The following is a 15,298-nucleotide window of genomic DNA, read 5'->3' on the forward strand; positions in this document are numbered from 1 at the left end:
AGTGGAACAACTTACCTTCAGAAGTTGTGAATGCTCTAACACTAGAAGTTTTTAAGAATAGATTGGACAACCATTTGTCTGAAATGGTACAAGGTTTCCTGGTTGGTCTAGAAGATCTCCAAGGTCCCTTCCAACTTTGTCATTTTGTTATTCGGACAGTCTTTCAAAACGATGAAACAAAATAAATTGCACAGCAATAACTTTCTTCTTAAAATAAATGACGGTAAATGAACAAAGACTTGTCTTCAGGCTGATTTTTATTATTTTTTGGAAGGCTTCCTATTTTTGATTAAAAATTTTAGTTGGTTAAGTTCAGAAAAAAAATGACAGTTATGGATCATTGGGTATCAGTGAAAGCAATTTTATTCTGATTATCGCAGCTTTGAAATTTGAAAATGGGTTCAATCTGCTATGATTGAAATAAATGAGAGGTGGAACTGCAATACAAAATAATCAGCAAGTGTAAACACACAGTGCAATGATGAAACCATAGTCCAACAGCTTCACATTCCCAGGACAGGATAACTTTAAAGAAAAGGCAGTTAAAAAGGTTTGATCAGTTGCTTGGGGTTCAGTCTAACACACTCCTAGGATTTGGGGTACTTCTTCTGTGAGGGGCCATTAGTGCCTCTCTCTACTAGAGATAAAAATATATGTGCTGACATCCCAGAGCTACAGTATACCAAGAACCCCCTAAGGCTCTTAGGGCCTAAGCCATGCAGTTCTCGGACTGCTTGCCTTCCCACAAAGCATGGTGCAAGATGACCAAAAGACAGAGATGATAGGGGGCTCGGCTAATGACCAGTAGAATTCGCTGACAACAGGGAATGTTGGGCTTGCCATCGCTAAGCAACAACAATCATGTGACATCATGCTTTATGACCATATCACTTACAGACAGAAATTCCAGTCCCAATTGTGATCCTAAATCGAGGATTATCTGTGAATACATTGTGCCTCAGAGCTTCTGTCAAACCGTTCTGAGTGTTCTGAGGGTCGGCAGAATTGAAATTCAGAACATTTTCAGTATTTGAAACAAACTCTTGTCTCTTTCTCTCTTCTCGTGTCCTCCATGGCCAATGTTTGGTTGGTTTGCCGGCATTTTATTATCTCTACATCTGTTGGGAGACAAACCTTGTAAACATGCTTTTTCCAAGATTCCTGTCTTGCTGACAATCTTTTTTCCATCAGAGATGTAGAAGCGGATGTCAAACTGTGCTGAGCATGGACCTTCTAAGTAGAAATGAAAGATCTGTATTATTGACTGGTCTTATTTACTTGTTAGTTTCTCCTAATGATTAGGATCAAATCAAGAATAACCTTCCCCTTTTGAATGCGAAGGGGATTCAAAAGGTATTTTTGATTTGATCCTAATCATTAGGGAAAACTTAGTAGGCAAATATAAGTAGTGGGAACTTGGGAATGAGCATCTAATACCACAATTTTTGATGTTAAGAAAAAATGAAGCTGAGTGTTATATTGTATTTTGAACTTTAAAAAAGATGTACTCAAGAGCACTTATGGACCAGATTATACCAGAAATAAGCTAATGGGAAAAAGAGCACAAAATGGATAGGAATTTCTAAAAATAAATACTGAAAGCACAATCACAAACAATACCAATGAGGAAAAATGGATGCCCATAAAAACAGGACACTGTGGCTATCCCAAAAGATTTGTAAAAAACAGAAAAACAAATGACACATCCAAGAAGTAGAAAAAAAGACAGGTCACCAAAAAAGGGCACATATAGGAATTTCGGTTTGTGGAGCTAATGCCTGGAAAGCAAATGCTCCGAATAAATCCAAGTTAACAGAAGACTTTGTCATGTACTGTTATGTATTTAAAAAATAAAAAAGGATGAGAAGTGAAACCGTGTCAGCTGTTTCTTGAACTCAATTGTTGCTTTGCAGTCTTTTCTGAGCAGTGTTCTGACAATTTAATTGATTATTAATAGTTCAAAGGGCAGAATTCCAACTTGACAGGAAGGCAGTTCAGATAACCAGGACCAGATGGATTGCATGCTAAATGTCCAGCTCTTCACAGCAGGAAGCAAGTATTATACAATATTCCCTAAAGTTACCCCAGGATCAGCAGTAAAATATTGCAATCTATGAGAACTTCCAGCCCTTGTTATTAAGTTTGTTAAGACAGAACCTTAATGATTTGAAACTCAAGCTTTTTGCAAGCTGGCCTAAGCTACTATTTATGGGGTAATCTGCTAACAAACTCTTATTTCTTTTGCATCTAATACTCCTCTCATTATTTTTCCAGTCTCTTTATAAGCTCCTATGCTAAGATACTGAAAAAAATCTACGGTAGGCCAAATTTCTACCATTACTACTACTATCCAGAAATTCTGGAAAACCGGTGAAGTGATAGATGCACCACTTGCTATCTTCCAAGAGAAAAAAGAGGTTTCGGTTGAGTTTGACTGCAAAAAGAAATCTGGCTCAGTTAATGATGAGTAAGAGCATCTTAAAGAAAATCAACCCCGACTGCCCTTTGGAAGGAGAGTTGAAGAACTGAAGCTCAAATACTTTGACCACCAAATGAGGACTCACTGGAAAAGACTCTGATGCTGGGAAAGACTGAAGGCGAAAAGAGAAGAGGACGGCAAAGGATAAGATGTTCACGATAGTATCGTCGAGGCACCGAAGATGGGCAAACTCCAGGAGACAGTGGAGGACAGGTGGGGAGCTGGCGTGCTGTGGGGTCTCAAAGACGCGGATACGACTTAGCGACTAAACAACAACAAAGGGCATCAAACATACGGACAGCCTGTTTTATTGGGAACGGCGAAGACCAAAACAATCGCAATCCCGTCCTATTCAACCCAAGCTCGCTGCAGAAATACTCGCGCGCGCTAAGGCGGGACCCAGCACTAACCACCCCGGAGACAGAGACAAGACGAAGGAGCCAATCGCCCCCCGCCCCCGTTCACGCCCGTCGAGCAGAGAGCGAGAGAGAAAAACATAAAAAAAGCGGGCGGAAGTGAGGCAGCGCGCATGCGCGTTAAGACGCCCGGCGGCGGGAGTCAGGCTCTTTTTCGCATGTGACTCGAAGTCAGGTCTAGTAGGTAACGGCCGTTTACGTGGTTTCGAGAGTTTCGCTTCTCTTTTCTCTTTTCTCTCCCGCTCTGATAATGGGATAGGGTTTTCCAAAAGGGCAGGGGCCGCCATTTATTAGTTTCCAAGGGCTCTCGGGGACTTTTTCTCTCGCCGACCACTTCCATTTTGCTCCCTATACACGTTAAGAGTTACAAAGCCTTCCGCGCTTATTGGTGAGCCCGTGGGCCTCCCGTCGTCTCGCCGTGATGTACGAAAGAGGGGAGCTTGGCGGGAGCCAGCCTTGTCCAACCTCTCTCTTGTTACTTGTTCCGTATATTAGGTTTCTACCCCCCCTTTTGGGGGGGGGGTTTCTCCGAGAGCGCCAAGCAGTGTGGGCGCATTCACTTCCATTTCTCTTCGCAACCACCACTCTTGCAACCACCACTCTTGCAACCACAGCTTCTTTCCTTAGGGTTTCTATGGAGATTCTTAGTCATCCAGGTCATGATTGTCCCAAAGGTGCTTTTTTAACTGGACTTCCTTGTTTTTTCTTTGAAGACGTTTTGCTTCTCCAAGAAGCTTCTTCAGCTCTAACTGGATGGTGGGGAATGGGAGGATATATACTACTTGCAGACAGCTGATCTCTCTAAAAGAAGGCAAATATAAATTCTTCCATTCCCCATCATCCAGTCAGCAAAAGAAGCTTCTTGGATGAGATGCCAAACATCTTCAAAGAGAAAACACAGGTTTCAGTTGTCTCTTGGAAAAAGCATCTTTGGGTTTCCTTAGGGTGCCTGTGGTTTCATAGTAGCTTTGCCATAATTTTCTTTCTCTTGGTATATTCAGACCAATTGTACCTCACATGAGTACAAGACCAGCAATTTATCTACTTCTGTAATATTATCTTCCCCCTTTTCTCTCCGGCTCTCAAAATTTTAACATGGAAACCATGCAGACTTGCACCATATTTAACATCTGCCCTATGTGTGTCGATTTGGTTTTCTTCTTCCTGTCTTCCATCTTTTTCTTCTACTGCTTGTATGAGTTCAAGGTACAGGTAGTCCTCGGCTTACAACAATTCACTTAGTGACCGTTCCAAGTTAAAACGGCACTGAAAAATGTGACTAACGACTGTTTTTCATGGTTACAATCTTTGCAGGATCGCCATGGTCCCGTGATCAAAATTCAGATGCTTGGCAACTAGTTCATATTTAAGACCATTTGCTGTGTCCCAAGGTCATATGTTTCCCTTTTGTGACCTGACAAGCAAAGACAATGGGAAAGCCTGATTCACTTAACAATCGGATTACTAACTTATCAACTGCAGTGATTCACTTAAGAACTGAGGCAAGAAAGGTCGTAAAATGGAGCAAAATTCACTTAACAGATATCTCATTTAACAGAAATTTTGGACTGAATTGTCATAAGTCGAGGACTGTAGGTAAATCTGATTCTTATCTAAAGAGCTATTCTGGTAGTAAATTTTCTAGTGTTCTTTCTCTGAATTCAGTCCTTTGAACTGGTGTAATCACTGCAATGTTGTGAAATCTATTGTTTAGATTATTTGTCAGATAATACCTCTGTTCAAATAGCTTTATAATTTAGCTTTTGGCTCACCAGCAAGGTTATTTTAAGAACTGTAGACATCTTTCCCATTTTTATCCAGGGAATATTGTATCTATATCATCCATATTATCATTTGGAAAGCAAGTTACTCTCATTTTATTGGACTTTGATGATAAGTATAGCACAGTGATGGCGAACCTTTTAGAGACCAAGTGCCCAAAAACTGGCCCTGCCCCCTCTCCACCCCCCTGCCCTGCCCCCCATCCCCCGCCCCGTCTGCACACAGGACCACTCACTGCCTCCAGGGCCCGCCGCAGATCACCCAGGCAGCCCAGCAGCCCTATGGCGGTCACACCCTTTGCTCGTGTGGCCCCTACCAGCCCCTCCGCAAGCCTGGCTGCTCTACCCCAGGCACCCCTCTTGTCGTTGCGGCCGCCTGAGCTGCTTGGAGGGCAGCAGGAGGAAGAAGGGGAGGAGGAAGAGGAGGGCAAGGAAGCCACCGCCAGCGCAGGGCCCCAGGAGGAGGCTCTCCTACCATTGCTGCATCTCCTTCTTCCTTCCCGGCAGCCTGGACTCCGGCATGCCTTCCCGGCCAGCAGGGCCAATGGTCGGGCTGGCTGGGGATCGCAGGGGCTGGTCTCCCTTGGGCCGTAGCTTGTGGGAGGGCTGGCCCGCTCAGCAGAGCCTCCAATGGGCCGCTCCCAGCAGGGATCCCGGGGCTTCCCCAGGCGGCTCCAAGGCCACGAGGCCCTAGCCATGCTTCTCCCAGGGGGTGGGGCACCCAGGCGCAGGGCCAATCAGGAGCCCTGCAGGAGGTAAGTCCGCCTGAGAGAGAGAGAGAGAGAAGGGAAGCGAAAGTGCCTCTCTGTCTCTCTCTCTCTCTCTGCAAATGTCGGAGGAGGCCATGCAGAGACGGGTGCAGAGCAGTGTCTCGGTTCCTAAGACCATTAGAAATATGTGTTTTCCGATGGTCTTAGGCGACCCCTGTGAAAGGGTCGTTCGACCCCCAAAGGGGTCGCGACCCACAGGTTGAGAACCACTGTCCTAGAACAACCACTGCTCTAAAGGGTTATTACTGATGTAATGTTTTATCAAGATTAATAAGATTATACTTTTACAAATGCAAAAATATTTAAATAAGGAGCAGGGACATATTAATAGTGCTATCTTTAAAGTTTTAGACTTTTTTTAATTAAATAGATCCAGGTTGCAAGTTTAGACTGAAATGGTAATTTTTCATTGTACTGTATTTTATATCTTTTGAATAATAGCAAGACTTTGAAAAAAAAATAATTTTTGCCTATATTTATGTGAAACTTTAGGAAAATATGTGATTGACATTTTGTTTCTGAAAGGTGAAAATGTATTCCCCTGCTCATCTTCATTCAATTTGCCCAGTCATATGAATAAGTAAGTTCACCCTATTGAAATTGTTGACTGTTTCAGCTTTTTTCAATATACAGAAATCTCATCTTCATTTCAACAATATTGATAAAGGATATAGACTATAATAAATATGCACCATTTGCATTTGATAGTCTGTTTTGTAACTTTAAATGCAAATTTTACATGTGAAAAAACAAATACATTCCTACATTTATCATTACCTCAAATACCTAAAATTAGAATCAAGTGCATCAGATCAGCTGTAAATGATTAGAACATAATTAGGATGTGGGTGAGACTTGTCTTATTTAGACATTTTACTTATTTTCTACCTCCTTTATTATTTTTATAAATAACTCAAAACGGCAAACATGTCGAACACACCTTCCTCCTATTTTCCCCACAACAAGCACCCTGTGAGCTGAGTTGGGCTGAGAGAGAGTGACTGGCCCAAGGTCACCCAGGTGGCTTTCATGGCTAAGGCAGAACTTGAACTCCTAATTTCTAGCCCAGTGCCTTAAGCATTTACTCTTCATTGTTGAAGTGTGTGTGGAATCACCCTGCCTAGATTCCCTGAGGCATTCAGAAAGAAGGTAATAATAGTAGTAGTAATAGTAGTATAGTAAAGTTGGAAGGGACCTTGGAGGTCATCTAGTTCAACCCCTTGCTCAGGCAGGAAACCCTATACCATTTCGGACAAATGGCTGTCCAGTCTCTTCTTAAAAACTTCCAGTGTTGGAGCATTTACTGCTTCTGGGAGTAGGTTGTTCCACTGGTTAATTGTTCTAACTGTCAGGAAGTTTCTCCTTAGTTCTAGGTTGCTTCTCTCCTTGACTAGTTTCCACCCGTTGCTTCTTGTCCTGCCTTCAGGTGCTTTGGAGAATAGCTTGACTCCCTCTTCTTTGTGGCAGCCCCTGAGATATTGGAACACTGCTATCATGTCCCATTATAGATGCCTATTAGCCTAGAAAGGGGATCACCAAACAATTGGGCATAAATCATTTCACTGTCTGGAAGATCATCCACAAATGCAGAAGACTTCAGACAACTGCCAACTTGCCCATGTCAGGCTGTCCCAGCAAGTTCAGTCCCATATTAGGATGCAAAATGCTGAAAGTCTCTTAGAATCACAGACTTTTATCATATGATCTACAGATGGTTCTTGCCATCATTGATGTCAAAGTGCATTTGTCTATTAGAATAATTCTACATGGGGTGTGTGCCAGAAGGAAGTATTTGCCCTCCAGGAAGAACAGGGCAAGGCGGAGACCAGGATTTCTTCAACAATATGCTCTGGAGAGTTGAGGCAAAGACAGAATTCTTCTGCCACAGTATCAAGACATTTTTGATGAACGTCAAAGACTTCATTTCACCTGAAGAATCTGATGCCACTTGTAAAGCATGGTAGTGGAAATGTTATGGTTTGGGTTCGGTTTGCTACATCAGAGCCTGGGCAGCTCACTATCATAGAATCCACTTTGAATTCTTCATTGTACCGGAGGGTGCTTGAGGATAGTGCAAGACCATTTATCAGGAAATTGAAGCTCAGCTGAAAGTGGACCTTGCAACATGACAATGACCATAAACTTTTGAGTAAACCCATTAAGGGATGATTGGGGGAAAAAGGGCTTTTGGAATGGCCAAGACAAAGCTCAGATCTAAACCCCATCAGGATGTTGTGGGGTGATTTAAAATGGGCTGTGCATGCAAGAAACCTCTCAAACTGCTTGCTTTTCCCACAGAAGGGAATTGCATATCTTTTAGGTTTTTTTGTTGAATAAATAATTGCAAAGTCAATTTTTACTCACTTACCTTTAATGAAGATAAAATGCTGATATGTCCACATTTTGTAAAAAACAAAAAACAAACCCAAAACCTTTACACAGACATACATGTTTTTCACATGACTGTTCTATGAAAGGGATCTATTAATAGAGCCCATTCTTTGTTGTTCACAGAAATTCTCTAAAGTCGGGTGAACATTGAATTAGCAAATACTGAAGCATAGCTTCTAGGCGACATATAGGACATTTTTTTTAATGCATGAGAACTGAATCGTGTGTGTGTGTAAATATGAGAAAGTATGGTAACCAAATTTTAATAATGTATACTACAAGGTGCAAATCGGGTTCCAGTCCAGAATGTCATGGGAATGTGAAGTCAACCACAAGCTCTGTCAATAGAGCATACACCAGAAAGAAGCCAGTAGTCAATTGCTGTTGTAGCTGTATTTTAAAGCGCTCACTGTACCATCCTTGAAGTAAAAGGACTGTATTGGAATGTATTGAGAACTGAGAGACAAATTTTCTGCATCACCTGTCTATTAACTTCTCAGCTTAGTGCTTTCCTTTTTGCATACAGTATAACTCATCCTGGTTGTGCTGAAAACAGGGAGGTAGAAATTGAAACAAAATTAAAAGTCTTATGAATTCTTTTGAAAACTGAGTGACCTTTTTTGTGCCTTATTTTTTGTATTTACATGAAATAACAGTAACAATGATAACTTAAGAAATTACTTATTTCAAGCTTGAGCCTTGTACTCTTCCGACTTTGTTGATGTTCTCAATCCAGAGATCATTTTCTTTTATCCAAATTGTTGTGCTACCCAAATAGTACTTATGGATGTAATTTGTAATATTCCAGTATAGGTTATTTCAAAATCCTGTTGAAATCCAGAATAGCACCAAAAAGTATTTAAGGGACCACTGCACACTAGGGGACAATATTGCCTTATTCTTTCCCTTGGTGTATACATACCTCTTTATTATTATGGTTCATTGCACAGTCAGCCATATGTTTAGACTGGTTTTGGCATTTTTATCCACCTATCAAGTCCTTCCCAAAGATCTGGGATAGATGTTGTTTGATGGTGTTAAAGGTATCATCACATGATGAAAGCTGTTCCAAGCAAAGCTGCCTTTTGACTGATGGAGATTTTGTCAATGATGATGTTCAAGTGGTGCCACAGATGATTTTGGGATTGAACCCAAGGCACCTATCATTGGTACTATCTTTTCCTTTGCCACAGTTGTTCTACTTTTATTTGCAGGTCTTTGTATTTTTCTCCTTTCTTTATTATTCTATGTCTCCAAATACTACTACTGTGTCCAGACTTATTTTCCTTACCGGCAGTTGTTAAGTCTGGGATGTTATGTAGCTGGTGCTTGTCTGTTTGAATTCTAAAATCCTGAGCACTTTAGCGTCTTGATTTTGTGTATTTTGTGGTGCCATCACAAACTTATTGCTTGCAGGCAAATGGTATTTTCTGCAGATATTCCAGTGCACCATTGTTGCTGCTTTATCTTGTCATTGTTTGTAGTCTGTGTTTATTGTGTAATGGTTGAATTCTTAAGCGATCTGCAAATCTCACAGTTTTTTGGCATTCTTACCATAACACTCTCGAGGCTTAAATTGGGAATACAAAAATCTTACAGGGTTTGGCACTTTTCCACAAATTAAACCATTTTATGTGTAAGAATTAAGGATATTTAATGAAGAGTTGAGTTATGGCCCATAGGTACCAGTGTGCCAGATTTTAATGCTAATAGTAGTCTGCATTTTTCAAGGATAATACAGTCTACATAAAGTGAATGATAATGAATTTACAAAACTAGGGAACATGTGTCTGTCCCTAATCTTTATTCAATCATTTTTTTCAAAGCCGCAGAGGATTGTAGGGGAAAAAATTTGTTCTTAGAGTTTACATAGCAGAAACCTTTTCATGGTTTTCAGCAGTTCAGTTGCCCATTTAAAAAGTATAAAAGGTATGTGTAATAGTTAGCATTTGCTGGATTATTTGAAGTTTCTCACAAATTCTCTTACGTCATTGTCTCCCACCCAGCTTTTCTGACAACTATTATATGTGTAACAGCTATATGAACCATAAAAGGTATTAACTGAAATAATTTTCATTGCATCTGGTTTCTACTATTTAGAAGACTGTGAATCCCAACGGCAGAGTTACCGTAGTTTTCAGCAGGCTTCTATCAAACTACCAAACCATGAATACAGAAGACAGCTATGGTAAGATAAATTTAGATTAATAAAAATAGCAGCTAAATGTAACAATATGTACCATGTGTTTGTTACTCCTTGATCTTAGTTACCACCTGGGGGTCTTGATAATCACCTCCTGAGCAACCTGGAGATTAAGGGGGAGGGGGGAACCCATGTTATTATTTATTTATTTAGGAAAATTTGTATTGCCACCTACTTGCTCACGGCCACTCCTGGCAGCTTACAGGAAATAATGCTACATATTCCAGGGGGGGGTGAATCGGAGTGACTAAAATTTGGTGACATAAAGGCTCACACATTGTGGTTGGCCTTCATAGTCAGTTGTTTGTGTTGAGCAGAGTTCTGTGTTTCCTACTAGAAAAGAATAAGAGGAAAAATGTTTCATCCCTGACCTTGTGCAGTTCTAAAATGCAGCAGAACACCAAGCACAATTCCCTGTTCCATTATCCTTGATTGAGAATAGGGCTAGAGTGCACAAACCTACTAATATTACTGCTCATCTTTATTGCATTACACCTCTGTAGTGTTGACAGCTTTTCAGAAGTACAATACAGTACAGTACAGAATTCTCCCAGCTTTGACCTGGTTGAGCAGTCTGGGATCATCTCTGTAGGTTACAGAGCTACTGAGTCCCATCAAGCACGTCTGCAGTTACCGCACAGGTAGTCCTCGACTTACAACCATTTCTTTAGTGACCTTATGAAGTTATAATGGCACTAAAAAAAGTAACTTGTGACTGTTTTTCATACTTACGATGGTTACAGCGTCCCTATGGCCACCTTGGCATCTGGCATATATTTATGACACTTGCATTGTCCCAGGGTCGTTGGCTTCTGACGAGCAAAGTTAATGGGGGAAACTAGATTCAGTTAACATTTGCATGTTTCGCTTAACAACTGCAGTGATTCGCTTAACAACTCTGGCAAAAGTTATAAAATCGGGCGCAACTCATTTAACAACCATCTTAGCAAAGGAAATTTTGGGCTCCGTTATGGTTGTAAGTCGAGGACTACCTCTAATGATTCTAACATCCTGTCCAACTTAAAGCTTAAAAGAAAATCTGCTTTCCACATTTCTAAGGTATCCTAAGCTTTCAAAAGTCCAGTGAAATTGTACTTTTGTTACTTCCACTTGTGAACTTCACATTGGGGGAAGTGTTGCAGCTCAGTTGTATCCGATATGCTTAAACCTGCTGTGAGCTATAATCCTCTCCCATAATCCAACCCCAGAGTCAGGAGAATGTCATATTCAGGCCTTCTTTCTACAACAGATTTCATTATATGAGGACAATCCAATGTGCTATGTGAATTCAGTAACTCAGTCAGTAAGCGAGAGGTGGTTATCAATTCAGTTTCATCCCAAACAACTCTGTGAGATGAGACTATCTCCCTAAGATAGCCATGTCATATATATATATATGTATGTATGTATGTATAGGTTTTTGGTTATTCGGGTTTTCTCCCACGTAAAATTGGAAGTGTCTTGGCGACGTTTCGACGAAGTCCCATTCGTCATCTTCAGGCTGGTGTTTTCAGCTTCGTGCTTCGAGGAGCAATGTATGGTCTTAGCTGTTTCTTCCTTTTAACTGCCAGTGGGGGTATTAAGTTAAAAGGAAGAAACAGCTAAGACCACACATTGCTCCTCAAAGCACGAAGCTGAAAACACCAGCCTGAAGATGACGAATGGGACTTCGTCGAAACGTTGCCAATACACTTCCAATTTTACACGGGAGAAAACCCGAATAACCAAAGACCTACATACAAACACCTGCGAAAACCTCAGAAAACATATACATACATACATACATACATACATACATGGAATAACAGAGTTAATAAAGGTTCATCCTTCCCAGCCAGCATTTGAAACACATGAGGGCTTAAGACAGGGCTGCTTGTATGTACTCTCTTCCCCTCTATGCCCATAGTGGCCATCTGGAAGTTTCGAAGAAAAAGATCAAATCCCAACCTTAATCAGAGCACTGCAGATTTTTAGACCTTTTTTCCTTGCTGAGGGAAGAAAACTAAGTGATAAGCTCCTTTGTGGCAAATAGGAGGACTTGGAAAATGTTAATTTTCAATTTTACCAAGACATTGAAAAATGTGCATTTTCAGTGGATAGGGTAAGTCAGTTGTTGGAAGAATTAATAGGCTGCTTTAGTTTACTGGTAATAGGCATGGTATATAATAGGGATTGAATTCATTTCTTTGAAAGTATCCAATTCTTTCAGCTGTAGATCACATCTCTTAAAAACTTTTCAAGTAGACATGATTTTGCTGCCCTTAGGACGATGATCTGTTGAATTGTTTCCAAATGGAGCAGAAATATACTGAATTGTACTTCCGTTGTACAATCCAAGAACATCTCACATATGCTATTTTGTTAAATGTAATCGTTTACACTGATGGAAGACATTTTTTTTTCACATAGCATCTTATTGGAAATACTCATATTGAAGAAAAGAAAAAAAGAATGAGAACAAAAGAATGCTAGCAAAGATTCATTTGAGATTTTAATGATATTCCCCTCAGATTTTTCCTATAGCAGTGTGTTGTGGTGATCTCTGAATTGAAAACACAGAGGATTTTGCCAAAGATGTAGCCTAACACAATGATGTCCCCTCTGAGCTCAGATAAGAGCCACTTATCTTAGAAGGCCAGTGGGGACCGTGAGTAGCACCTCTTCAATTTTCTTGAATAACTCTTTTAATTGGACTGTCTAATTGAGTAGCTCAGGGATACAGATTTTCTGCAGCTTTCTCTTCATTTCATAAATGTGCTCATTAACATCTGCCGCATTGTTTTGCACTCCTGACTGCATTTCTTTGTTTAGCACCCTAATCGCCTAAACCTTCTGAGTGAATTTAATTAGCCAGCAAACTTGAAGTAATTTTGTTGTTATGGAATACTAAGAACTGATAGCTTTTCTTACTTATCTGATTAATTCCAATGTGTTGGTGTGTTTTTGCATTGCACTTAAAAGAGTACTTTTGGGATACTCATTAGACCTTCATGTTCTTTCCTAATAGATGCTTTGGATCCTGAAAAACTAATTCAGTGCCCCTATGACAAAAGCCATCAAATCAGGGCTTGTAGGTTCCCCTATCACCTTGTCAAGTGTCGAAAGGTAAGCTGTGGAAATCCTTTGTTTAAATGTAGTTGAGGATGCAGAGTATATGGAATAATTGCCTACCTGCTTATTTCCCAGATGATACATTTACTTCTTTTTTTGGACAAGTCGGTATTACTGTTTTTTCCAATTTCTTCAGGGTATGTTTTAGTCACTCTTAATTTCCTTCATTCCATTCCCTCCATTTCAAAATGTGGTCTCAGTGTTCTTTTTTTCTACAGTGACGGAAAAAATATTTGATCCCCTGATGTTTTTGTACGTTTGCCCACTGACAAAGAAATGATCAGTCATTCATTTTAATGGTAGATTTATTTTAACAGTGAGAGACAGAATAACAAAAAAAATCCAGAAAAATGCATTTCAAAAAGTTATAAATTGATTTGCATTTTTAAAATAAGTGAAATAAGTACTTGATCCCCTATCAGTCAGCAAGATTTCTGGTTCCCGGGTGTCTTTTATACAGGTAAAGAGCAGAGATTAGGAGCACTCTCTTAAAGGGAGTGCTCCTAATCTCAGCTTGTTACCTGTATAAAAGACACCTGTCGACAGAAGCAATCAGTCAATCAGGTTCCAAACTCTCCACTATGGCCAAGACCAAAGAGCTGTCCAAGGATGTCAGGGACAAGATTGTAGACTTACACAAGACTGGGATGGGCTACAAGACTATCGCCAAGCGATAGTGAGGAGGTGACAACAGTTGGTGCAATTATTCGCAGAAGGAAGAAACAAAATAACTGTCAATCTCCCTCAGTCTGGGGATCCATGCAAGGTCTCACCTTGTGGAATTTCAATGATCATGAGAACGGTGAGGAATCAGCCCAGAACTACACGGGAGGATCTTGTCAATGATCTCAAGGCAGCTGGAACCATAGCCACCAAGAAGACAATTGGTAACACACTACTCCGTGAAGGACTGAAATCCTGCAGCACCCGCAAGGTCCCCCTGCTCAAGAAAGCACATGTAGAGGCACATCTGAAGTTTGCCAATGAACAGCTGAATGATTCAGAGAAGAACTGGGTGAAAGTGTTGTGGTCAGATGAGACCAAAATCGAGCTCTTTGGCATCAGCTAACTCGCCGTGTTTGGAGGAGGAGGAATGCTGCCTCTGACCCCAAGAACACCATCCACACCATCAAACATAGAGATGGAAACATTATGCTTTGGGGGTGCTTTTCTGCTAAGGGGACAGGACAACTTCAGTACATCAAAGGGACAATGGACGGGGCTATGTACTGTCAAATCTTGGGCGAGAATCTCCTTCCCTCAGCCAGGGAATGAAAATGGGTCGTGGATGGGTATTCCATGACAATGACCCAAAATACACAGCCAAGGCAACAAAGAAGGGGCTCAAGAAGAAGCACATTAAGGTCCTGGAGTGGCCTAGCCAGTCTCCAGACCTTAACCCCATAGAAAATCTGTGGGGGTAGCTGAAGGTTCGAGCTGTCAGATGTCAGCCTAGATGACCTCCAAGGTCCCTTCCAACTTTACTATTATTATTATTATTACTTGGAGAGGATCTGCAAAGAGGAATGGGACAAAATCCCTCCTGAGATGTGTGCAAACCTGGTGGCCAACTACAAGAAACGTCTGGCCTCTGTGATTGCCAACCAAATACTAAGTCATGTTTTGCAAAGGGGTCAAATACTTATTTCACTCATTAAAATGCAAATCAATTCATAACATTTCTGAAATGCGTTTTTCTGGATTTTTTTGTTATTCTGTCTCTCACTGTTAAAATAAACCTACCATTAAAATTATAGACTAATCATTTCTTTGTCAGTGGGCAAATGTACAAAATCAGCAGGGGATCAAATACTTCTTTCCCTCACTGTATGTATTTCCAAATGACAGAGAAAGAACTGGCTATCTTCATTGGGTCTGAGTGGTACCAAACTTGAAACTGTATTTTTGGTCTTGTAAATTACGATTTTAGTGTGAATCATTTTCCAGAACTTTACAACAATATCACCAAATAATGAAAAAGATCTGACATGTTCATTACATTTCCAGCAGTTTTTAGAGACTTAGTAAGCCATTTCAGCAGTTAAGACAGAAGTAATATACCAACAATAGGAAAGTAGTGTACCGAGTAACTCAATCAGGGAAGTAGTCAGTGGCTTGCTAGAAGAGGGGATGTTGCCAGCTGCTGT

General features: G+C 40.7%; 1 protein-coding gene across 2 annotated transcripts in view; it reads left to right on the forward strand.

Moving 5' to 3' along the window:
- Positions 1-2,989: 2,989 nt before the first annotated feature.
- Positions 2,990-15,298, forward strand: part of LOC120308546 (gametocyte-specific factor 1-like) — a 29,163-nt gene continuing 16,854 nt past the window's right edge. The window contains exons 1-3 of one of the 2 annotated variants that reach the window (XM_039344745.1): positions 2,990-3,079; positions 9,938-10,025; positions 13,048-13,145. In XM_039344745.1, coding sequence (XP_039200679.1) covers positions 10,004-10,025; positions 13,048-13,145 — 120 coding nt within the window. In that variant the 5' untranslated portion in view covers positions 2,990-3,079; positions 9,938-10,003. The remainder of the gene's footprint in view (positions 3,080-9,937; positions 10,026-13,047; positions 13,146-15,298) is intronic. The other variant, XM_039344746.1, reaches the window with a different exon arrangement.

This window comes from Crotalus tigris, unplaced genomic scaffold, assembly GCF_016545835.1.
Source record: "Crotalus tigris isolate CLP2741 ecotype Arizona unplaced genomic scaffold, ASM1654583v1 scf7180000017937.1871474, whole genome shotgun sequence".
In the NCBI taxonomy this organism is placed as follows: domain Eukaryota; kingdom Metazoa; phylum Chordata; class Lepidosauria; order Squamata; family Viperidae; genus Crotalus; species Crotalus tigris.